The sequence below is a fragment of the Camellia sinensis genome, chromosome 11 (genome assembly GCF_055761805.1).
Source record: "Camellia sinensis isolate YWXY chromosome 11, ASM5576180v1, whole genome shotgun sequence".
Lineage (NCBI taxonomy): Eukaryota > Viridiplantae > Streptophyta > Magnoliopsida > Ericales > Theaceae > Camellia > Camellia sinensis.
In genome coordinates, this window is record NC_138971.1 from 9,398,369 (window position 1) to 9,425,587 (window position 27,219).

The following is a 27,219-nucleotide window of genomic DNA, read 5'->3' on the forward strand; positions in this document are numbered from 1 at the left end:
AGGCTTCTAAGCATGGAATCAATCAACCCATCTATCCAACGGGTTTTTGGATACTTGAAAAGTCATTTCGGGCCATCACGAGTAGATCATAGTGGGTCAGATCTTCTTGATGATGAGGAGATTGGTTTCGTTTGATGGATCGATTTCTTTTTTTATAAAAAAGATAAGTAATTAATAATACATGTTTTATAATAAAAGTTTGGAAGAGTTATTTACTGAAAAAAATTCGCTATTTTTTTTTTTTCCATTTATTTCCAACGTTGAAATTCTAAATTTTTTTTCTAAAATCCTTTAAAATCTCATATAAATTCTTTTTTTATACAACCAACAAAGATCAAATAATAAGATGTGACATCTAATATTCATTTTTAAACCAAACAAGGATTCAATTCAATAGAAACTTCAATTCTACCCTGTGTGATAGCTTTCTTTCCTTAATGCCCTGGGAGAGGATTGTAAGCTTCGTTGCTTTTGAGTTCTCTCTCCTGCCTTAATAGTAGCTAAAGTTTCCTTAAAGTTCTGTTAAGGACTCGCAGCTTGTTGTTAGCCCTAGTAGCTACTAGCTTTATAGTTCTTCCCCAAGTTTCTAAAGGTCCTAGATTTTCAACTGGAGTTTACTTTGGCAATGCGAGTAGGGCTTGCCCTTTCCTCTTCATCAAATGATCTTCGCAACTTCTTATGGATTGGGATCTTTGCTTTACCGACCGAGTCAGCTCAACAAAATAATCAGTTTGATGTACATTGACGAATACAAATGAGGGTATAATGATCATTTCTCATCCAAATTATTTTACACCACTTTGGGATCTCTAATTTACAAAAACAAAAAATCGTAATACTCTATTTTTCTTTTTATTACAATTTTATCTCTATCTAAAATTACCAAGTACACTAACCCCTAACACCCCCCCCCCCCAAACAAAAAATAATAATTAAAATTAAAATTCTTAACTTCCTTACACCTACCCCTTCACCACCACTTCCACACAGCAGCGCCACCTCCAGAACCACTCCGCTCCACGCTCTTATCTACACCTCCTTTCCAAATCTCTCATTTCCTCTCATCTACACCTCCTTCCCAAATCTCTCATTCATGTCGCCACCTTTTTCATCCTACTTTTTTAGATCTAAAAATCCTCTCTCTCTCTCTCTCTCTCTCTCTCCACAGAGGTGCTTGGAGGGGTGAAGGGGGAGACTGGAAGGGCGTTTGTGAGGGTGAATGATTGCAGGATAATATTCAATTCAGGTACCAAACCAATCCAAACTGTTCTAGTAATCTCAGAGCCAAACGTAAACAAAACTGGACCAAAACCAAACTTACAAGGAGAAAAAAAAAAAAAAAAAAAAAACTTGGTTCCAAAACCAACCAAAAAAACACACAACTTAGAGATCACAGGAAACAAGAGTTGAGACAGTTATGAGACTAGGGTAGGTTTGAAAAGAGCAGTATATATACTATAAATAAACCAGTCCGCTTTGACTCAAACCATAAACTTTTACAACAAAACCAAACCAAACCGAACTTTATGGACCAGTTCACTGCTTCAGCCGGGTTTCTTGAGCAGCCTTAAACAACTCATAAGCAGTAATGAGAAAACTGGACGATGAAAATATATATATACAAAATGCAGATTAACATGCTTCAGTGAATTGCTAGATAAGGTGCTGATATGTTTCAGATAGCATTACATCGTCGGTCCATGCCCAGACATCCAATGAAAAGGCAAAAGCCCAACAGAGAGTACTTGTACATATGATATCCTCCACATATTCAACCCAATTAGAATTCGAAGCTTAATACAAACATGTTTTTGATTTATAAAACAGTTTCCAATGGAACAAGAAGTAGCGGGAGGGCTTAATAGCGGTACTTAGTGGAGTAGTCTTCGGGTGCGATGACCAGACCACGTCCCTTCCTGGCCCCACGATACACTGTTTCGACAATATCGATGAACTCCTGCTTGTCCTTTAAAGCCCAGTTGATCTTGTTGTTGTTTCCCGTGCCAAGATCAATCATTATGTGTTTGTTCCTGAAAAAGAACATCACCGTTGCTGGGTCATACAGCTCATACATTGTATTGAAGTGGGGCACCTCTGTGATGTCCACCAGGTATATAACCGCAAAGTTCTTTATTGTCTCAGCAACCGAAGCCAGTACCTCATCCATCTACAAAACCCAACACACACACAAGTCATACAACAGATACTAGTCGATGCCAAATACAAAACAAAAGTAACAGTATTATATAAAGTACAATTGTATTCTTACATAAAATTCATACAAAAAACTTGACAAAAATGACGTGACAATACCATTATTGTAAATAAGTTCATTTTCAATGGTGTTTTGTTTGAAGTAAAAGGTCCATATATGTAAGAAATAATGTATAGAGAAAGAGAGAGAATAAATTGTATGTATTATTATTGATTGATATATTGATAGATTACAAGAGATGCATTAATTACAATTCCTATACAATCTATATATAGAAGAAAATGTGGTAGTAGGTGTAGTGGAGGTGATAGTGGGTTAGGTGAAGTGGAGTGTGTAGTGGAGTAGAGGTAGGTGAAGTGGAGTGTGTAGTGGAGTAGGTGAAGGTAATGTGGTAGTAGGTGTAGTGGAGGTGATAGTGGGTTAGGTGAAGTGGAGTGTGTAGTGGAGTAGAGGTAGGTGAAGTGGAGTGTGTAGTGGAGTAGGTGAAGGTAAAGATGGGAAATTCTAACAGCCCCCCGCAAACTCAAGGAGGAGAGAAACTAACCAACTTGAGTTTGGAGAGAGTAACAAAACAAGAAAATACATAAAAATAAAAAAGGATAGGAGACACTGTATGGTCGTGTCAGACCGTTGGTGAAGACACCGTATGGAGTGTCATAACGTTGTAGAGGACACGGTATGGTGGTGTCAGACCGATATTGTAGACAGTTTATGGGGTCATGTCGGACCGTTGTAGAAGACAGTTTATGGGGTCATGTCGGACCGTTGTAGAAGACAGTTTATGACAGTTTACGGAGTCTTGCTGGACCCTTGTAGAAACTAACCGGAATCTATGTCGGGACAGTTTACAGAGTCTTGTCGGACCCATAAAGGAGCTAACCGGAATCAATGTCGAGACAGTTTACAGAGTCTTGTCGGACCCATAAAGGAGCTAACCGGAATCAATGTCGGGACAGTTTACAGAGTCTTGTCGGACCCTTGTAGAAACTAACCGGAATCAATGTCGGGACAGTTTACAGAGTCTTGTCGGACCCATGAAGGAGCTAACCGGAATCAATGTCGGGACAGTTTACAGAGTCTTGTCGGACCCCTAAAAAGTCGCACCCTCAAAAGGTGTGCCCAATCTTTCAAAAGGCGTGCCATCAAAAAGCGTGTCCAATCCATAAAAAGGCGTGCCATCAAAAGGCGTGCCCAATTCATAAAAAGATGTGCCATCAAAAGGCGTGCCATCAAAAGGCGCGTCCACTTTATCAAAAGATGTGCCATGAAAAGGCGTGCCAGTTTGTCGGGCGGCAAGAGGCGCGCGATGCGCGTGGCTGGCCCTGGCTATTTAAAACAAGGTTGAGGCGAAGGCTGTGCATACGAGTCTGAAACCTCTGAACGCTCGGAGAGCTTGTCTCTGCAAATCTTGAAACACCCGGAAACCAACCCTTCTCTGAAACACTTAGCAACTCAAAAACATGGCCTCTTCTTCCCGTCCAGTTACCCAGAACCTGCTCACGCTCTTTCCAGAACTGAACGAGCCCACAAGAGAAATAACTGGTGCGGTGGCCAGTGAACCGCAACCAAACACCTCTGGTTTTGCTCCATTGAACTTTCCGATGCGGTCGGTGGAGCAAAAAATGGCGATGCAAACTGATATTGAGGCTAATCAGTATACTCTGAAGTCATGCGTGGAAACCATGACGGCGGTCACAAATTTGTCGAACCGGCTGCAGAGTAGGACAAATGAAGTGCAGCATTTAAACTCCCAGCTGGCTCTGCTCCAACGCATGTATAAGGATGCGCGAGCAGAGATAAGTGTGCTTAAGGCGGAAAACAAGGAACTGAAGCGGAAGGCCAGTTTTATGTTCCGATTTGGAGGGCCGCCATATGCTGCAGTGGAGGAGCAGGGAGTAGTGATCATGCCCAGTGGAGTGGGAAACACGGAGGCAACACCGGCAAGGGCCGCCCAAGACGGTGGCAAGAAGAAAAGACCGGCGGAATAGGCGAGAAGAAAAATCCCACTGTTCCGATTTGTGTTGGTTGTGTTTTGTTTTGTTTTGTGTTTTTTTTATTTTTATTTTTATTTTTATTTTTTTTTTATGGTGTAAAATGCTGATCGGGGTTGATCCCCGACATGAAGAAATGACAAGTTTGTAAAATGTTGTTTTTTTTTTTTTTTTTTTTTTGGGAGTGTTTTGTTGAAAAAATAAAAATAAAATGAAAGAAAACAAGGGAGAAAGAAAATAGATAAAAAATATTTATAGATGGATTATATGAAAAACATCAGTGCGATTGTTTCAAAATAAAGTGGGGTATTTAAAAAAGAGGAAAAGTGACTTGGAAAAAATAAATAAAAATAAGTGATTTTTGAAATCAAATGGAGGAGAGAGAGGGACAAACCCATGTGATAAAGTGGAGAGAGAGTCGGTGAGTGGGGTGCAAAAGGTGAAGGAGAAATGATGGATTGAAAATGGTTTGGGTCAAAAGTGGACACTGTTAGTGGGGAACATGAGTGCATTGATTATTTGATATAATAATAATAATAATAAAAATAAAAAGTTAGAACAGTTGGAGAGAATGAGTGGAGTATGGTAAGGGTTTCATCCAAAGCCAAAATTCCTGCAGCGAATCACTTCGCAAATCCTAGCATGAGCTTTTTCTCTTTCCAGGCTTATTCATGAATTTCCTGGTGATTTCAAGAGCCTCCGGTGGCATTGTGGCAGAGAACACCCCAACCTGGATTTTGGGTGGCAGCAACTGAGAACACCCCAACCTGGATTTTGGGTGACAGCAACTGGAAAATATCATAGATCTGATTTTTAAAAACCTCGTGACAGCATTTCATCAGCTTCATCCAAGACAAACATTTTGATGTAAACAGGGCGAAGTGATTGTCTCCGCAACATGTCAAACACACGACCAGGAGTACCAACAACAACATGAACCCCACTGGAGAGAATGCGCTGATCTTCGCGCACACTAGTCCCTCCAACACAAGCATGAACCTTCACACTTTGCTGGGCAAGTTCAAGAGTGGGTGGAAGAACCAAAGCTTGGCACTCAACCAAGCTATAATCTAGCTGCTGCAGAATTCCAGAGCAGAATGTTGCAGTGTTTCCAGTTCCAGACTGTCTCGTCATATGAGGTGAAGAATTCTTCTCCATCAGCCTCACACATGACTACAGTTGCACAAATCTTTGTTGATTTTATCAGCGGAATAGGTTGAGGTCCGGCGGGCGGCTAAGGTGAGGTTGCCGCCCGCCGGGGAAGCGAAAATACTAGGTTTTAAACCAGCTCTGATACCATGTAAGAAATAATGTATAGAGAAAGAGAGAGAATAAATTGTATGTATTATTATTGATTGATATATTGATAGATTACAAGAGATGCATTAATTACAATTCCTATACAATCTATATATAGAAGAAAATGTGGTAGTAGGTGTAGTGGAGGTGATAGTGGGTTAGGTGAAGTGGAGTGTGTAGTGGAGTAGAGGTAGGTGAAGTGGAGTGTGTAGTGGAGTAGGTGAAGGTAATGTGGTAGTAGGTGTAGTGGAGGTGATAGTGGGTTAGGTGAAGTGGAGTGTGTAGTGGAGTAGAGGTAGGTGAAGTGGAGTGTGTAGTGGAGTAGGTGAAGGTAAAGATGGGAAATTCTAACAATATATGTATAAAAATTATGTATGAATTTTTTATTTGTATAGCATTACTCTTATATAAATACAAAACAAAAGCAAAATAGAACAAAAACAAATACCAGAAAAACAGAAGGGAAAAATGAAAGAGAGGGAGTAACACAAATCAATTATTCCACAGCAGGTGAGTTAGACAAGAAAGAAAAACAATTCTGAAGCAGCTGGTAAAACATACAAAAACCTAGTACTTATTTCAAAAGCCTACTCATATATCATCTTGTCAACAAGCATTACAAAATTTTGAAAAGAAAAAAGAACAGGGGCACTCCTTGAAAAACAAATGATCCACTGAAATATTAAAAGGGGATCATCCACGTGCAAAATTACAAGGATCAAAGAGCACAATCTGCGTGTGCACTGTTATCTTCATGTTTTCATTTTGTTAACATTCTGATAAGTAAAAGCCTAAAACTAAAGATTCAGTCTAGGTGAGAGTTTGAGACCTGAACTATTCAACAAATGCATGAACATCTAACTTTATGTGAAAATAATCTCTATCAGGTTGCCAGATTAACTTCGTAACAACCTTGCACTGGAGGCAAATGGTAGCTACTACATGCTGATTGGCCTACGTTCTAAGCTATCACAAAGTTGAGTGCCTTTTCCTAGATGGATAAAGAATGCCCTGTTAACAAAATAAGCTACAAGCACAGTACTTATTTTCACAAAACAGCAGCTCAAAACCAACACTTTTGTAAAACAAACCGAACAACAAACAACATAAACAATGGAATAGCATTAGCATTTTAATTAATTTGATTTCCCTGTGAAGCAAAGTCCCACATGACCTAAGTACTAAAGTAATATTAAGCATATAAGCGTGAGGGCACCCTCACCTTAATAGCTAGCTTTTGGGGTGAGTTCTACCCAAGACCATGTAACATGATATGAGAGCCAGAGGAATTAGAGATGGGTAGGGTGCGTCTCCCTGGCCTACATGCCGCAAGTGCTGCCCAAGTGAGGACACTGGGCGTGAGGGAAGGTGTGAAGTGAAGTCCTACATCGCCTGAGTACTAAAGTAATATTAAGCATATAAATGTGAGGACACCCACACTTTAATAGCTAGCTTTTGGGGTGCGTTCCACTGAACCTGATAAATGCCACCAATAAAGCACAAGCACCTCTCTGGAGGTCACGTACATGAGTTGGACATAGACATCATAGACATGCTCTGAACACATGTCAGACATGTTGAAGGAGTCGAATACGTTGGGCACACACTGAGGACATAGAATAAATATATAATATTAAAAAATATAACATATAATAAATATATAAATTATATGTTTTGTATGTGTCCTTGGTGTGTCATGTACTGCATTTTTTTTGAAAATTTGCATATCCACATGTTCATGTCTTGTCACATGTTCACATATCCGTGCTTCTTAGAATGACATGCATGACAATGGCTGAGGTCATGACACATCCAGATGGCAAAAACTTGAAGGTCAAGTATGCATATTGCTGGAACTAATTGAGGCCTGACTAGAGTTATTGTAACAATTAATCCCTAGGATAGCCAAATAATCCTATTTTTCATAATTATTATCAGATATCTGACCAAGAATTTATTCAATTTGATCATCCCAATTATACGCACCTAGAAATCTAGTTAGGAGACACTAATTTGGGGGTTGAAGGCAAGCCTGGATTGTAAGATTGAGCTTATTCCAAATTGGTTCAAGTCAAGGTTCTGAAAAGCAGTTGCGGTTGCAGTTGCGGTTGCCATAACAGTGGCGGTAGCGCGGTTGCAGTTGTGGGGTGTAAAGACCGCAGCGTAACGGTTGCAGTAAACGGAACTATGAATTTTTTTATTTTTTGCATATTTTTTAAAGTACTTACTAATACGCATATTTTTTTTTTTAGAATCATATTTATTGGGTTTTAAAATAAATTTTGATAATTTTTAAGTATGATTCAATATATTTCATATTTTTAAATCACTAGAAAATGAATTTTTTTTTATATTTTATTTCAATAATTAATGACTTTTTATGTCATAAATCTATATTACACTTGTGGCAAAAATTTCTTTTATTCGACTTAGATGTATAAAATTATTTTTAATTATTACACTTGTGGAAGCATATGTACATTTTAACTCAAATAGTTTTAAAAAAGCATGCATCCTTAATAGAAGAACTTGACAAAGTACATAACATCATAGCACAATTCACAAAAAACAGAGATTACATTATGTTACTACTAAAATTACATAATGTCACCACCAAAATGAGTGACGTGGTGCATCTTGGGATTCAAATTGTTGAGCTTGATTGTTGCTGCTACCTTCACCCCCATCCAGTAGGAATTATATAAGTGAATCTGCTCATCATGTCATCCCTGTCAGTTTGGTGTGCTAGGGGTGAAAATGGATACCTTGGCAGGAAAGGATCAACATACTCTTCTTGAGCTTGTAGATAATTTGGCAAACCGTATCCTAGAGGACCATGTTGTTGAGGGGCCAAGGGTAATTTTGTTGAGGTGGGTAAGGATAGCTCTGGCTATCACTGCTATAGGATGGGTAAGGGTGATATGAATAACTCTGACTACTATCAAATGAATCAAGTTATTGTTCTCTGCTTCTTATTCTTCTTTCATCCCTACGTGTATCACTACCACGAAACCTCCTAAGTAGTTGGGGTAAAGGTGCAACAGGTTCTCCAATATCATAATGTTCTCCAACATCACATAATTTAAATCCTGCAATAAAATCTTCACTTCCTGCACCAAAACTAGTACCATCACCACCATTGTCGCCGCCACATCCACCATCACCGTGAGAAGTGCCTCCGCCGTCACTATCATCACCTCCTCCATTAGATGGTGTTAAACCACCGCTATTATCACTTTGAGTTGGAGTAGGAGTTGAGCCTTGAGAAGTGCGTCGAACTTGATATCTATGGGTGCCACGACCATCGTTTCCATTGCTGTCATTGCCGCCGCCACCATCATCATCATCATCTGAGACCAAATCTAGCCATTCAGAATTATCCACACCATCTAATAAAGGATTTTCCCTTTCTTCTATCCATGGATTTATTTGATCATCTTCTTCAAATATGTAATCCAAGTTAATAGGATTAAAACTCCTATCAATCTCCTCTTGGCTGCTTCTTTTAACATGCCTCAATTTTAATCTCATGTTGTAGGTGACGAAGACTAATCTTTGGATTTTTTTATATTTCAATCTATTCCTCGTCTTCGTATGGATGAGACAAAAAGTACTCCAATCACGTTCACAGTGAGATGATGTGGTGGTTTGACTTAACACTTTTACAACTATTTTTTGAAGTTCAAGAGCACAACTACTGTGAATAATCCACCACTCAGCTGCACAAAATTACATTGCATTAGACATAAGTCAAAATATGATAGAAATTATTTAAGTATTTATACATTGTAAATTTGTAATTTTGAAAATAAAACCTGGATTTGATTGTTTCCATGCTCTTTGTGCTAAAGGAGTGCCAAAAGTTTGTTGTTTATCTCGAAACAGTAACAACTACAATTTGAACAATCATTACAAGTAACATTTGCAAAAGTAGATTATTACTATTAAAATTTAAATAATTGGTATGTACTTGATTTTTTGTTTTCACTTGAGCATCCACATTAGACTCCAATCTGGCAATTACTTTTTTAAGTCCATCCATTACTTCTCTTATTATTTTTTTGGATGAGGTAACACCATATTGGAATTGAGGATTTAAAAAACATCCTTCAAAAATAAAAAGAAAATTAATAATTGTAAGTAAATATACATTTTATAATTGAAATCGTAACACTTACCAGCCGCATGCAAATCTTGATGTAACTGAAAAGACCATCGAGTATCAATAATTTTCCAATACTCTGTGTAGTAGCAACAGTCTCTTTTAATTGCCAACTTTGTTCTATCTATAGCTTCATATATGAAACCCATTGTTGGCTTCTCATCCCCTTCAACCAACCTCAATACTCTGACTAGTGGTTCATTAACTTTACAAAGTTCTGTTGCTTTCTGCCAAAACTCCTTTCCTAAAATAATTTTTTTCACCTTATAAGGCTGCCCAAGTCTTTGCCTTTTGCCTTCCCCCCATCTAGAATTCTTCCACTCATCACTATTAAACATAGCTCTCAATTGTTGTTTATATCTAACAATACTCTCAATGACAATAAAATTTGTAGCAAATCGAGTGATGGCAGGTCGAATCAATTCTCTATCTCCAGTGAATTTTCTCATTAAATCCAACACCCATCTACTATTTACCATCTTCAATCACCTGTGCTATACTTTTCTTATTGGCTATGTCTTGTAGCACGGGATCTATAGAATGTGCCGAACAAACTGTCCAATATAAATGTTTCATTTTTCTCATTAACATTTTGTCGGCAGCTTTCAATGCAAATTCATTATCAGTCACCACTTGAACAACGTATTGCTCTCCAATTTCATCAACAATTTTATCTAGCAGCCCAAAATAATATTCAGTTGTCCTACTAATAATATTAGAGGCATCAATTGATTTGTGAAATATAGTACCTCTATTGCAGTACACTAAGAAGTTGATGATGTGTTGCCGAGTTAGATTGCTCCAACCATCACACATGATGGATACACCTCTCTCTGTCGAAATTCCCTTGAATGATCCTATCCTTTCTGTCATTTCATTATGCTCTATGCCCAAATATACTTCAAAAACTTCATAACTACTAGGAACCTTTACTCTTAGCCTTGCTTCAGCAGCAACATCAAGCATGGGTTGTATATACTTTGAATTAACTGCATTGAATGGAATACGTTTATAGAGTATAAACTAGGACACTGCCTGTCCCAATCTCTCCCTACTTTGAATTAACTGCATTGAATGGAATACGTTTATAGAGTATAAACTAGGACACTGCCTGTCCCAATCTCTCCCTTAACTTCTGCAAATTCATTGTAGAGATTTTTTGTTGCTTTGTACTCTTGCTCTTTTGGAGTTCTACATCTATTGCTTTCAACCTTGCTTCAGGAGCATTGGGCATAACCCAATTACGTCCACTCTCACCAGTTTCACGCACGGATTATGATCAACGAAAAACATTAGCAATACCTAACCCTTTTGAAAATTGTAAGTAATTGTTTATTTCTTTTAATTTTGGACTATTTCTTGTGTCAATTATTGAGATTTGTGTGTTATTGGATTATAATTGCCTAATTTAATAAATTTATTTCATATTTGTAATTAATCTTTTATGGAATGGCCAAATCACAAATCACAATGTAAGATATCATCTCCTATGAAAGATGGACGATTCTATTTACATATCACTAATACTCTCAGTACACAGTATCAATTACTACACACACAAAATAATTTTTAAGGTTTAAAAATATCTTATTTCACACATTAGATTTCCATTACTAACCTTATATTGACACAATACTAACTATTTGAATATACACCATCACACATACCAAAAACTCTTTATTTTCACCACTACACATAACAAAAATCTCCACAATCTTCAGAATAGGGACCATCTTCGTTGGTCTTGATTTCCATCATTGGCAGAGGTTCATTCGGCTTCCATCTTCGCCGGTGTTGATCTCTATAGTTGGTGTCGTGCTCTCGTCATGTCTCATCTTGTCATCTTGTCAAAGAATGCCAAAAGTGTCAGGTATTGCTAATGTTTTTCGTCCATCACAATCCGTGCGTGAAACTGGTGGGAGTGGACGTAATTGGATTATGTCCAATGCTCCTGAAGCAAGGTTGAAAGCAATAGATGTAGAACTTCAAAAGAGCAAGAGTACAAAGCAGCGAAAAATCTTTACAATGAATTTACAGAAGTTAAGGGAGAGATTGGGACAGGCAGTGTCCTAGTTTATACTCTATAATCGTATTCCATTCAATGCAGTTAATTCAGAGTATACACAACCCATGCTTGATGTTGCTGCTGAAGTAGGGCCAAGAGTAAAGGTTCCTAGTGGTTATGAAGTTTCTGAAGTATATTTGGGCATGAAGCATAATGTAATGACAGAAAGGATAGGATCATTCAAGGGAATTTAGGCAGAGAGAGGTATGTCCATCACGTGTGATGGTTGGAGCAATCTAACTCGGCAACACATCATCAACTTCTTAGTGTACTATAATAGAGGTACTATATTTCACAAATCAATAGATGTCTCTAATATTATTAGTAGGACAACTGAATATTATTTTGGGTTTCTAGATAAAATTGTTGATGAAATTGGAGAGCAATACGTTGTTCAAGTGGTGACTGATAATGAACTTGCATTGAAAGTTGCCGGCAAAATGTTAATGAGAAAAACATTTATATTGAACAGCTTATTCAGCACATTGTATCGATCTCATGCTAAAAGACATAGCCAATAAAAAAAATGTAGCAAAGGTGATTGAAGATGGTAAAACCATCACCAATTTCATTTATAATAGTGGAGGGGTGTTGGATTTAATGAGAAAATTCACTAGAGATAGAGAATTGATTCGACCTGCCATCACTCAATTTTCTACAAATTTTATTGTCATTAGGAGTATTGTTAGATATAAACAACGATTGAGAGCTATGTTTAATAGTGATGAGTGGAAGAATTCTAGATGGAGGAAGGCAAAGACTGGGCAGACTTACAAGGTGAAAAAAATTATTTTGGGAAATGAGTTTTGGCAGAAAGCAACAGAACTTTGTAAAGTTCATGAGCCACTAGTCAAAGTATTGAGGTTGGTTGATGGGAATAAGAAGCCAACAATGGGTTTCATATATGAAACTATAGATAGAGCAAAGTTGGCAATTAAAAGAGACTGTCGCTACTACACGGAGTACTGGAAAATTATTGAGACTCGATGGTCTTTTCAATTACATCTAGATTTGCACGCGGCTGATAAGTATTACGATTTCAATTATAAAATGTATATTTACTTACAATTATTAATTTTCTTTTTATTTTTGAAGGTTATTTTTTAAATCCTCAATTCCAATATGGTGTTACCTCATCCAATGTAATAATAAGAGAAGTGATAGATGGACTTAAAAAAGTAATTACCAGATTGGAGCCTAATATGGATGCTCAAGTGAAAGCAACAAATCAAGTACGTACCAATTATTTAAAGTTTAATAGTAATAATCTACTTTTGCAAATGTTACTTGTAATGATTGTCCAAATTGTAGTTGTTGCTGTTACGAGATAAACAGGAAACTTTTGGCACTCTCTTAACACAAAGAGCATGGAAACAATCAAATCCAAGTTTTATTTTTAAAATTACAAATTTACAATATATGAATACTTAAATAATTTTCTATCATATTGTGACTTATGTCTAATGTAATGCAATTTTGTGCAGCTGAGTGGTGGATTATTCATTGTAGTTGTGCTCCTGAACTTCAAAAAATAGCTGTGAAAGTGTTAAGTCAAACCACCACATCATCTCACTGTGAATGTAACTGAAGTAGTTTTAGTCTCATCCATACGAAGACGAGGAATAGATTGAAATATAAGAAAATTCAAAGATTAGTCTTCATCACCTACAACGTGAGATTAAAATTGAGACATGTTAAAAGAAGCAGCCAAGAGGAGATTGATAGGAGTTTTAATCCTATTAACTTGGATTACATATTTGAAGAAGATGATCCAATAAATCCATGGATAGAAGAAAGGGAAAATCCTTTACTAGATGGTGTGGTTAATTCTGAATGGCTAGATTTGGTCTCAGATGATGATGATGGTGGCGGCGGCGGCGGCAATGGCAATGGCGATGGCAGCGATGGAAATGATGGTGGTGGCACCCATAGATATCAAGCTCGACGCACTTCTCAAAACTCAACTCCTACTTCAACTCAAAGTGATAATAGTGGTGGTTTAACACCATCTGATAGAGGAGGTGATGATGGTGATGGTGACGATGAAGGCACTTATCACGGTGATGGTGGAGGTGGCGGCGACAATGGTGGTGATAGTACTAGTTTTGGTGCAGGAAGTGAAGATTTTATTGGAGGATTTGAATTATGTGATGTTGGAGAATATTATGATATTGGAGAACCTGTTGTACCTTTACCCCAACTACCTAGGAGGTTTCGTAATAGTAATACACGGAGGGATGAAAAAAGAATAAGAAGCAAAGAGCAACAGTTTGATTCATCTAATAGTAGTCAGAGTTATCCATATCACCCTTACCCATCCTATAGCAGTGATAGTCAGAGCTATCCTTACCCACCTCAACAAAATTACCCTTGGTCCCCTCAACAACATGGTCCTCTAGGATACGGTTTGCCAAATTATCTACAAGCCCAAGAAGAGTATGTTGATCCTTTTCTGCCAAGGTATCAATTTTCTCCCCCAGTGCACCAAACAGACAGGGATGACATGATGAGCACATTCACTTATATATTTCCTACAAAATAGGGTGAAGGTAGGAGTAGCAACCAAGCATAACAATTTGAATCCCAAGATGCATTATGTCACTCATTTTGGTGGGGTGAAGGTAGCAGCAACAATTAAGCTCAACAATCTGAATCCCAAGATGCACCACTTCACTCATTTTTGTGGTGACATTATGTAATGTTAGTAGTAACATTATGTAAAATGTAATCTCTGTTATTTGTGAATTGTGCTATAATGTTATGTACTTTGTCAAGTTCTTCCATTAAGGATGTATACTTTTTTAAAACTATTTGAGTTAAAATGTACATATGCTTCCACAAGTATAATAATTGAAAATAATTTTATACATCTAAGTCGAATAAAAGAATTTTTTGCCACAAGTGTAATATGGATTTATGACATATAAAGTCATTAATTATTGAAATAAAATATAAAAAAAATCATTTTCTAGTGATTTAAAAATATGAAATATATTGGATCATACTTAAAAATTATTAAAAATTTATCAAAATTTATTTTAAAACCCAATAAATATGATTCTGAAAAAAAAAAAAAATATACGTATCGGTAAGTTTTTTGCAAATTGTGCGAAAAATAAAAAAATTCATATTTCCGGTTACCGCAATCGTTTCGTTGCGGTCTTTACACCCCGCAACCGCAACCACAACCACTTTTCAGAACCTTGAACAAGCATAAAGTTAAACAAGAAACTCTAAAGAAACAACACCAACTCTATAGGAAATAAGTTCCAACCCCTTGAATATTGACAAGAAAAAGAATAGAAAAAAGCACAGCAACAAGAAAGTACCCACAAATCCAACAAGCTAACAAATTCTCAAACCGCACTAAGTTTCTATTACAGCATTTAAATAAAATTCATTGAGTCAAAACCAAAAGCTACAGCATCAAAGCTTGATTAAACTACAGATTTATTATCTATTAATTTTAAATTCTTAGGAAAGATTTGGACATGAAACCAACGCAAACCCAAACCCAAACCCAAACCCGCACAGACCATGCAGCACCTGAGGCTAAGTGCAACAATGCTTCAAAGTTATTTAACCAACTAAACAGCACAATAAACACAAACCCGCTCACCACAAACTTTCGAAAGAAATGATAAACGTATCTACTTCAACACATTCAAACTGATCATGTAGCATACAGTTAGACCAAGGTGTTCATATGTTCAAACTATATAAAGCAAAAATACATATGAACAATTTAGGAAACCCCAACCAGCTACAAATTATCTTCCAAGTTATATAATGAGATGAGAGAGTATGACTATTAAAAGGAAAAAGTTGGTCAGTTGAACAAACCACGATATATTGCACTGTTCTATAACCAACTATAAATTAGGCCATTTAACATCTAACAAATATTTTGGGCATGATTAAGATAAGAAACATCTTCCTCTCTAGCCATAACCATCTGATACCCACAGCAATAGTATAATCCCAAGGGCAGAAAAGTTTATGACCAAGGAAGCTCTATCCAAAAGAACAAGTACTCTTACTAGTAAGTTTAGATGGGACTCTAATGGTCATGATCTCCTTCACACTGCTATAGTTTCAATGACTCCAATGATCATGATCTCCTTCACACACTACCATAGCCTCAACGATTCAAATTCAATCATCTTTTTTGCAGTTTAGACAATTCACTCAGTGCTATCATCTAGAAATTCCACCACATTCAAGATAAGTTGGGATGCCACCAATAGTCTAACCAAGTTAGAAGCTGTCTTAGCTTTATCAAAACTTTCAATGGTACCACCAATTAACTGGGACCAAATATATGATAACTAGATATATTAGTTGTCAAAGAATTAATAAAAAAATTTGGTAGATGAATGCATACATTATAATAGTTATGACCCCCAAAAAAAAAAAAAAATTAAAAATTGTTCCAAGAACCAACGAGAGTGGAAGTACAAATATCATCTGAAAGTATGACATAAGTATGGTTGTTAGAATCTTACAACTCACGATTCAATTCATACAATTCAATACGAATTTCGACCAAAACGATTCGATTCGCGATGTTGGATCTTCAATTGAGTGAATCTTACGATTCAATTGCAATTCACTACAAGTCGTTACAATTCAATTTTGCTTCCATAATGCCTGAAACGGCTTTGCTTTCGCAAAATAAAAAGAGATTAATTAATTAAATTGATATACATATATAAAATTTAGTTATATTAATATTTATTTAATTTTAAACATTGTGTGTACTTTTATATGTATATACATATATAAAATTATAGATTATGTTGAACAAAGTGAATCTTACAATTCACGATTCCATATGATTCATGATTCACTATTTTAATAAAGCGATTCACAATTCGATTCATGATTTGATAACAATGTTACAAAAGTCACAAAATATAAGATCTTCCATGATGAAAAGCACAATATGAGAATAATATGAGAATTCAGACCCATTTGGGGGCTTCGGTCCTCGGATAATCAAACATGCAGGTGCCGTTTGATAACACTTTCGTTTTTAGTTTTCTGTTTATATTTACAAAAATTTTAAAAACTCAAATAAAAACTTGTTTGGTAAAATTTTTGATTTATAAATCAGTGGCCTCAGTTTATAAATTTGGTCAAAAAATGAAAACACAAAAAATGTGTTTCCATTTTGAATTTTCAGTTTTTTTTTTTTTTTTACCACCCAACACTAGCCACCACCCACCACAATTTTCCACCACCGTCTTTCGCCGCCGCCACCCACCAGCCACCACCTACTCGCCACCACCACCCACCACTCGCCACCTCCACCTCCACCACCACCACCACCACCACCCATCTGCCATCCACTCGTCACCACCCACCACCCGCAACTACCATCCACTGCCCGCCACTACCACCCGCCCCTTACTTGCCACCACCACTCACCACCCACCTGCCACCACCGTCCACCACCTGCCACCACCACCACCACCACCACTCACTCGCTGCCACCCACCACCCGCCGCCGTCACCCATACACCCACCACCACCACCTACCACCACTAGCTACCCGCCACCCACTGTCACCACTTTTCACCACCGTCTTCCCCCGGCACTTGCCATTTCTCACTCTTTTTTATATTTTTAAATTTTTTTAAACATTTTGTCAATAACCAAACGTATTTGTAGTTTATGTTTTTCTAAAAATAAACAAAAACCAGTTTATAAAATTTTTATAAACATAAACTGAAAACGTAAACGTTACCAAACACACTTTAGTTTTTTCTTTCTTTTGCCCCCCTTTTGTCTTTTTTTGAAATTGCAGCGTTTACCCAACAAGTTTGTCAGCAACTAGCTTCTCAAAAAGCAATGATGATGAAGACATACTTGTGACAATGGTAATAAGAACACTATTTTGGATTCTTTGTGAACTATATAATATGTGGTTTCTCAATGTAGAGCAACTCAACCTCCACACAATAATTCATTCTTATTCGATGACTTGCACCCTTCGCTAGACAAAGAAAGAATGCAACCGTGCATAAGTGTTCGCTGTATCTATTTTCCTCAAATTACCTAAAACGGACTAAATTTAGTTTTCTCACCTTTGGCCTGACAAACTTGAAGATTATTCACAAAGACTTGACGCCAAAAAAGCATATCATTTGATACAAAATAAATTCATAGCATCCCGCACGGCATGATATAGCTCAATTACAACAAAGTTAAAACACCCCATTAACAAGAACAGTTTTGGCATCCTTTCTCATATACTTTGCACCTAAAATCACACCAATGAACAAAATGACGTCCACTTAAATTGAAACAGCCCCATTTTTTCCCGGGCTACTCTAATGAAGATGAGGTCATGCAAGTAACACAATTAACAGAGATTGGGGCAAGGGAATGGGCAGGTGTATTAGGGATACTCTTGTGTAGGTGACACATTCTCTAGTAGCAAATATTAGGGATAGAACAGAGCTAAAGATTTGGTAAACAACCTAAAGGATAGATAGAATTTCCAATCTTGGAAATGGGAGAAAAGGGTAAAAAAATAAAGGGTGTATTACTTATCAGTTGAACAGGAAAAAAAAAAAAAAAAAAATTACCCAAACATGGAGGGTTGCACCGCACGGTTTTTCATTTGCATCCTATTACAAAATCATTTGCATTTATATATATATATATTTTCTGTTCCACTATTAAGTAATTCGCCAAAAATAAAAAGGTTGGTTTAGCCAAGTACATTTCCACTAGTGCAAAATAAGATTATCGCCATAAGATTGGCCAACAATTGAAGACCCCACTATAACCAATTTGATAAATTAAGGCCAAGTTTGGCAACCCCGATATAATCCATCTTTTTATTTTATTTTTTTTTCCATCACATCACATCAGTTCTCTACTTTTTTTGTACATCTATATGTAAAAAAAATAAAAAGTACACTTATTTAGGTCAATCCAAACAACCCCTAACAAACACCGGCCAATTAATGGTTCATTCTGAGAGAAGAATTTCTTAGAAAAAAGATAAACATAAATGGATAAATAAAGTTAAAAATAATTGCGAATGATAATTAGACATTATAAAGAAAGAATTTTTAAAGTCCGTAAGTAGTGGGTAGTTATATAAACAAAGCAAAACACGAAATGGAATCTTCAATACGTCAGGAAAATCAGAATCAAGATACAACCTGCATGCAAGTTTCGTCCCAATCATGGCCGAATCGGATGATGACGAGGCGTTCTTCTTCGGCCAGGATCGCCTGATCCACCGCCCATCCCGAGTGCAAGTGCGGCAGCAAGTACGACATTCTCTCTCTCTCTCTCTCTTGAATTGGTTTCTCAATTCAATTCCTCTTTGATGCGAAGGGACTCTGGTTGGTGATTTTTTTTTGCTAGTACTTATTTTCTTAGGCGAAGCAATCGTTTACAATATGAACCCATCTCTCTCTAGAAGGTTCACAATCCTGACTTTGTGGGTGTTTGGTAAAACTTAATTTCCACTTAAAACAGTTTTTGACTTAAATTAAGTTATATTAGTGCGTTTGGTATAGCTTATGAGGATAGCTTATGGTTTAATTTAAGTCAAATTTCAACTTAAATTTAAAGTTGCTCTGGAGATACTTAACAAAACGACTTATGCGTGCAGCTGTTTGGGGAGGGGCTAAATGACTGAAATGCCCCTCCTAATCTCCATTATTTATGAAAATGCCATTATATAATCCCATTTGAAAACACTGTTCACTCTCTCTCTCTCGATGGAGGCAATTTCCGGCGAGTGTGGAGGCGATTTTCAACGGTCCAGGTAATCTCCGTCATTGCGATCTCAAGGCATCTGACACTCATTTTCATCCTCAACAGCACAACATCTATCGTCATCGCGACCTCTATTCTCTCTCTCTCTCGATTGTCATCTCGATCTTCCCCATCTGAGGAAACTCTAGCGCCGTCGTCATCTCGATCTTTCCCGTCGCGATCTGCTCGCGCGCGATCTACTCTCGAAGCTGTAGAAGCTCTCGAAACCAGAGGAAACCCTAGATATGATCTGCAATCTCACTCGATCTCGTCTCTCTCTTCTCTATTGCAGACCACCGGCGATGAGGAAGATCGAAGCTAGGGTTGCGGCGTACGGAGGCTCAAGAAGGACGAGGAAGGAAAAAAATTAAATAAATTAAACAAAAATAATAATTAAAAACAAAATAATAAAAATAATATTGAACAAAATAAATTGAAATAAAAATAAAAAATAAAATAATCAAGATAATAATAAAAATAATTTATTAATATTGAAATAAATTGTGCAATTCATATCCATTAAATAAATAACACAATTTAATTGTAATGAAAAAGAATAATAAATTAAAAAAAGAATTATATTAACATTATAATAATTATATTAATATTAAAAGAATTAAATCAATTACACAATTTAATTGTAATGAAAAAGAATAATAAATTAAAAAAAGAATTCTATTAACATTATAATAATTATATTAATATTAAAAGAATTATATTAACATTATAACAATTTAATTGTAATTAGTATTAAAAAGAATTATATTAAAAAATAATAATAATTAGTATCAAATAATATTAATATTATTTGATATTAATTACATTTTATCAAGTGTAATAATTTTTATATTAGTTGACACTAATTAATACTAATTATATTAACTTTTATTAATGAAATAATTTTTTTAAATTAAAATTGGAAAAAAAATGACAAAATTATCATTTTTATATCATATAAGGGCAAAAAGTCAATTATACAGAAAAAGCTATTTTACAGCTTATTTACCAAACACTATTCTGCAACTTAAATCTATAATCCCACAGCTACACCAAACAGGTTACTAGCTTATGCTCACAACTGTAAGTTATAATCTAGTAAGTTATAATCTATAATCACTTTCCTACAGCTCTACCAAACGGGGCCTTTCTATTAACGCCAAATTACTTTCTATTTTGTGAGGTAAGTTAAAATTAATTTTTTAAAAATTTAAAAAAAAAATATATATATATATATATATATATATAATAAAGAAGTGATATGATTTAAAAAAATTAAAAAATTAATTTTTAATCTAGTTATCAAAAGAGACTTTCAAGATCTAATGAAAGAAACCTTTTGTAATGGGATTTTTTTTAAAAAAAATCAATATTATATAAAAAAAAATTATAAGTTATTATTATTATTCAGATTGTGTTTGAATATAAAATTTAAATAAAAATTTGTCGTGAAAAAAAAAACGTGAGAAAAATATAATGAAAGAAATATATAGAGTTTCATTCACAACTTTGAGTATAAACAATCTAATTTTTTTTTTTTTGGATCGGCATATAAACAATCTCATTGATGTATTATGAGAGGGTAATTTTTGGGAAAAATTGGGCCGAGCTGAGAGTTGGGCATTAAGGCCCAAAACGCGTAGGACTGCGTAAAAAGGCCGTACTGAATACTCCGACCTAGAGGGCAAGGTTATTCCGGCCTTGGGGAGACAAAGTTACTTCGGCCCAAGGAGGTGAGTTTATTCCGGCTCAAGAAGAGATAGTAGCTTCGGCCCAAGGAAGAGTAAGGCTACTCCGATCCAGAGACGACTCGGAGTAGGTCCGGTCTTAGAGTTAGTCCGGTCGCAGTATGTTCTGGGAGGACCGGTTTCAGAGTTAGTCCGGTCATGACACAATCTGGTTAGGTCGGTCAAAACTTGTTACTTGGAAGTCTGATCTAAGCACACCAAGGCTGAACAGGGACAGCCGAAGTAATGAGTTAAAGGAGAAGACCGAGCTAAGGATAGTTCGGCCTTCTCTGTGGCTCAGCATAGCCCGTGTTATTTCGGCCATGTGGTAGTTCGGCCATGAAGAAAACCATCCCACTTGGTTTAAGCAGTGGGGAGGGTGTAAAAGGATAAGCATTATCCTTAGGAGAATGAATCCTAGGAGGACTCTGCATGGAGAAGTACAAGTCCTACTAGGATTGTGCCACGGGAAACTTATAAAAGCCTACAAACATCACCTTGGAGGAGGTAATTGAACATAATCTTTCTGAGAACTTAGAGCTTTGTCTATTTGTCAAGTTTTCTGACTTAGGCATCGGAGAGGTTTCCGGCACACACCCGCCGGCTAGCTCACGTTTGTGTTTTCAGGTGACAAAGCGACGTCGTACGGAGGAGCGTGGACTTGGTCAACAGGATTATACGAGGAGAATTATTTCCTCCCCGTACAATTGGCGCCGTCTGTGGGAAGAACAGACAAGAACAAAAACCTCTTGACTAAGCTTCTCCTTTTCTCATTCAATGGCACACATTGAAGACTTGCCGCAGTCCGCCGTCGACGGACTAACTCCAGAAGGGGGCGCAAGGCGTGAGGGATTACCTGCTGTCCCTCCCATGGCGGACTTGGAGCCCCAACAACATAATTCCAGGAGGAGCGGCAGGGGAAGGCGGAATGGCAGCCCTCGTCACTCTCAAAGTCCCGACAGGCAAAGGAGGAGGGTTGATCCTCAAGTCCTGGAAGATCGCGTAAAAGAACAGGATGAACTGATTCGGAGGATGGCGGCGGACATCGACGCCTTGAAACGCCAGATGAAGACCAAAGATGTGGCGACAGGAGAGGGGCGCAGGCACAAGACGCCCCCTCGCCACTCAGAGAGTCGTAGTAGGAATACTACACCTTCCCAAAGAGAGAGCAGAAGCCTCAGGACAGGCGACACTCACTCCTTATCTTCAAGGACTCGTCACTCCAGGTCTGAAAGGACGAGATCTGAGAGATCATACACTGAAGGAAGCACGTATTGGCCTTCACATTCACACCAAACCAGATCCAGACAAACCGAGCTACCCAGGTCATCCGACTTACGAACCGTGCTAGAAGAAAAAGCACGATGCAAGGAGGATGCCAGGGCAAAGGATCCACACCGAATTTCGGCCCTACAACGGTTGGCTCCTCGAACGCATGGAAGCGTCGAGGTTGGAATGCCAATACCGCGACCGGCCTACGAACCAGCGGACAAAGCATTGGCAAGACTACAGACTTCGCCGTTTGTCCCAGCGATCGAAAACGCTCCCCTACCATCAGGCTTCCTTCAGCCGAAGTTCAATACATATGAAGGGAAGACGGACCCGTATTCACACTTGAGCCACTTTCGCCAAGTCATGGCCGTGTACAGGCGAAACGAGGCCTTAATGTGCATACTTTTCCCATCAAGTCTGGGCGACCTGGGCTTGACTTGGTTCGAAAAGCTCCCAGAAGGTAGCATAGCCTCCTGGGCCCAATTGGCAGAAGCGTTCGTAACAAGGTTTCGGACAAATACTAAGACACCGGTGGAGATAGACCAGTTACTCTCCATCGACATGGGTGAAAAAGAGACCCTCAAATCTTACAACAGTCGCTACTGGGAGACATTCAACCAAATTGGAGACTGCCCAACCAATCTAGCCATTGCGCAGTATAAAAGAGGTCTACCAGTAGGGAATAGACTAAGGGATTCAATTACAATGACGCCACCCCTCACCATGGAAGCCCTGATGGAGAGAGTGCATCAGCACATCAGGGTAGAAGAAGATGGCGCACGTTCCAAAGCCAAAACAAGTGCGGCCACGGTACCAGAAAAGAAAACCTCAGCAAAGGTTAATACGGTGGACCGAAGTAACAAAAACGGGCGTGGCAGACGAGATAACGGAGAAGACCCAGACGAAAGATGGTTGAGAATCCGCACTGCCATAACAACGGTGTTCAAAAAACCAATATATCGGATTCTAAGCGAAATCAAAGATGAGCCTTTTGTCAAGTGGCCAGCCAAGCTTGGGGAAGCTCAGAAGAATTACGACGACAGATCACGGTGCACCTTCCACAAAGAAAAGGGGCACCGAACTGAGAATTGCACGCCCCTAAGACAGCATTTAGAAGAATTGGTGGCAGCAGGCCACTTGGACGAATACATTGAATGAGGAGCGCAACCGGCCCCCCAAGGTCATGACCAACCCAACAGAATGCCAAACGACGCACCACCGCAAGGCATTATCAATGTAATTCATGGAGTTTTTGAACCTGAGCGCGTATGCGAGCTCAGAGGTTCAATCAAGAAGGCTGAGCACTTTAGAGAAGTGTTAAGTACCCAACCTGCCGCCAAGAAGGGGAAGACAGAGGCAACAAATGCCATGTCCTTTTCGGATAAGGACTTAGAACGAATTTACTGCCCCCATAATGATGCCCTGGTTGTCACTCTACGAGTCAAGGATTTTGACGTCAAGCGGATTCTGATTGACCAGGGTAGTTCATGTGAGATCATGTATTACGACACATTCAAACAACTAAAGCTGCAAGACAAAGACTTGGCACCTGCAGTTTCTCCCCTGATTGGATTCAACTCCATGCCAGAGTGGCCTGTCGGCAAAATAATCCTTCCAGTCAGAGCTGGAAGTGTATCAAAACAGGTGGAGTTCTGGGTATTGAAGGTCCCCTCCACCTACAACATCATCCTAGGCAGAACATGGCTGCATGCCATGCGTTCGGTGGCGTCATCATACCATCAGGTAATGCGGTTCCCCAATGACGCCGGTATAATTGAAGAAGTCTATGGCGATCAGATCATGTCAAAACAGTGCTTCGCCACAGCAAATGGAAGCCGAGCTGCCAAAGGATACGTTCATTCGGTGGAAGAACCAGAGAGTAATGAACTATTCGCTGACGTCGGCAAAGAAGCTAATCAGAAAGCGGTGGAAGACTTGGTGGAGGTAAAAATAGATGAGAAGAACCCGGATAAGTTCTTCTTGCTTGGCTCATCATTGTCCATCGCTGAGAGATTAGAGGTCATGGAATTCTTGACTTCTAATATCGAAGTGTTTGCCTGGACACCTTACGACATGCCAGGCATTGATCCAAACTTCATCAGTCACCAACTCAATGTCCACCCATCCGCCAGACCAGTCATTCAACGCACGCGCAGATCGGCACTCCACCACGCCGAAATAGTGGCAGAAGAGGTAGGCAACCTGCTGGAGGCAGGAGCGATAAGGGAAGTGCACTACCCAAAATGGATCTCCAACACCGTCGTAGTGCCAAAAAAGAATGGTAAATGGCGTGTCTGCGTCGACTACAAAACAGTCAACAAAGCGTGCCCAAAAGATAGCTTCCCTCTACCAAGGATAGATCAACTGGTGGACTTAACGGCAGGACATAACCGACTTAGCTTTTTGGATGCATACAGAGGCTACCACCAGATCGCCATGCATGAACCAGACCAGGAGGTCACATCCTTCACAACACCAAGGGGGTTATATTGCTACAAGGTCATGCCCTTCGGCCTAAAGAACGCAGGGGCGACATTCCAAAGGATGGTCACCAAGATGTTTGAACCATTGTTAGGCAGAACAATGGAGGCGTACATCGACGACATGGTGGTCAAAAGCAAGGATGAGAATGACCATCTGAAAGACCTAGGCGAGATGTTCCAGATCCTGAAGAAACACAAGTTGCGCCTCAACGCATCCAAATGCGCATTCGGAGTTGGATCTGGCAAATTCTTGGGCTTCCTGGTGACCAACCGAGGTATAGAAGCAGACCCCTCTCAGATCAAAGCAATCCAGGAGTTGGAGAGACCAAACTCAGTCAAAGAAGTGCAGCATCTCACTGGTATGGCGGCTGCGCTAAACCGGTTCATAAGCAGGTCGTCAGACAGACTACGACCATTCTTCCAAGCTTTAAAAGCCAAGTTTGAGTGGGATGAAGAATGCGACCGAGCTCTGGAAAGCTTGAAGGGGTACATGTCTTCCCCACCACTACTTGTAACTCCAGTTCCTGGTGAAGAACTCTTTTTATACCTGGCAGTTTCTCAGCACGCAGTTAGCGCAGTGTTGGTTCGTGCAGAAGGAATACAACACCTGCCCATCTTTTATGTAAGCAAGACATTGTTGGGAGCCGAAACAAGGTACTTGCCCTTAGAGAAACTAGCATTAGCATTAATGATGGCATCCAGAAAGTTGGCACATTACTTTCACGCCCACACCATAGTCGTTCTCACAGCCTTTCCACTAAAAGCTCTGTTTGAAAGGGCGAACTTTAGTGGGCGAATTTTGAAGTGGGCAGTAGAATTGGGACAATTCGACGTCAAATTCCAACCTAAAACCGCAATAAAAGCCCAATCCTTGGCAGACTTCGTCGCAGAATTCACCCCTGGAAGTCATCATATCTGCCCAGTCGACCTGACTGACACAACCGAACTAGGGACGGAAGTTGACGCCGGAATAGCGCAACCCCTAGTAGAAGGTAGTCAATCAAGCACCAAGACAGACCATGCTAAGGATAGCAAGGAAGAGACAGACAAAGGCTTGCCAAAAGTTCAAACAGAGGACGAAGGACAGATAGCCAACATGGACCTTGAAGATAACACCATTCTAGACCTCACGGCATCATCTGATCCTTCCACTTGCTGGAAATTATTCGTTGGAGAGATGTGGAAGCTCTTTGTGGATGGAGCATCCAACCGACATGGCGCAGGGCTTGGCATAGTCCTCATCTCTCCAGACGGTCTGGTTATAGAGCAAGCAATCAGCCTTGGCTTCCCAGCATCCAACAATGAAGCAGAGTATGAGGCGCTTATCGCAGGACTCAAGTCAGCACACTTCATGAAAGCAGCCGAACTAATGGTATACAGTGACTCTCTGTTGGTGGTAAACCAAATTTCGGGCGAATACGAAGCAAAGGACGACAGAATGGCCAAGTACCAAGAGTTAGTCAGAACAGAGATCAAGAAGTTTGATGTGGTAAGGATAGAACAAATTGGCAGGGAGGAAAACAGCCGAGCGGACGAGCTAGCAGGCCTGGCCTCAATGGCAGATACATCAATCCCTCATCCATTACTCATCGACTTCTTACCAAGACCAAGTATAGAAGACCCCGAAGCAGAAGAAGTATATTGCACTGAATTAGGCCCTTCATGGATGGATCCCATCATCCTGTTCCTAAAAGACGGCATCCTACCAGCAGAGAAAAAAGAAGCCAACAAAATAAGGGCAAAGTCGCAGCGATTTTGGCTATCTCCATCTTTGGCATTATACAAGAAGTCATTCTCTGGGCCTTACCTCAAGTGCGTTCATCCCAGCAAAGTAGAAGCCTTCCTATTCGAAATACATGAAGGGGTATGTGGAAGTCATCAAGGGGGAAGGTCGCTCGCCTACAGGGCTATTTCGCAAGGATATTGGTGGCCATATATGCAAGCAGACTCAGAAAAATATGTGAAGAAGTGTGAAAAATGCCAGAAATTCGCGCACCAAATACATCAACCAGCAAGAGAACTCCTACCTTTAACTAGCCCATGGCCTTTCGCAATGTGGGGCTTAGACATAGTTGGACCACTTCCAACAGCACCCGGAGGCAGAAAATTCTTTCTCGCAGCAACAGACTACTTCACAAAATGGGTGGAAGCAGAAGCATTGGCATCAATCAAAGAAAAAGATGTGAAGAAGTTCGTTTGGCAAAATATTATCACTCGGTTTGGCAT

At 38.9% G+C, this 27,219-nt stretch overlaps 1 protein-coding gene across 1 annotated transcript; it reads right to left on the minus strand.

The window, feature by feature from the left end:
• Window positions 1–1,451: 1,451 nt before the first annotated feature.
• On the minus strand, window positions 1,452–19,173 carry LOC114257454 (thioredoxin-like protein YLS8). Its single transcript, XM_082893561.1, has 2 exons — window positions 18,911–19,173; window positions 1,452–2,167 (listed from the first exon to the last, which is right to left on the minus strand). Exons 1-2 carry the CDS (start codon window positions 19,028–19,030, stop codon window positions 1,859–1,861), a joined length of 429 nt encoding a protein of 142 aa, XP_082749687.1. The 5' UTR covers window positions 19,031–19,173; the 3' UTR covers window positions 1,452–1,858.
• Window positions 19,174–27,219: the final 8,046 nt, after the last annotated feature.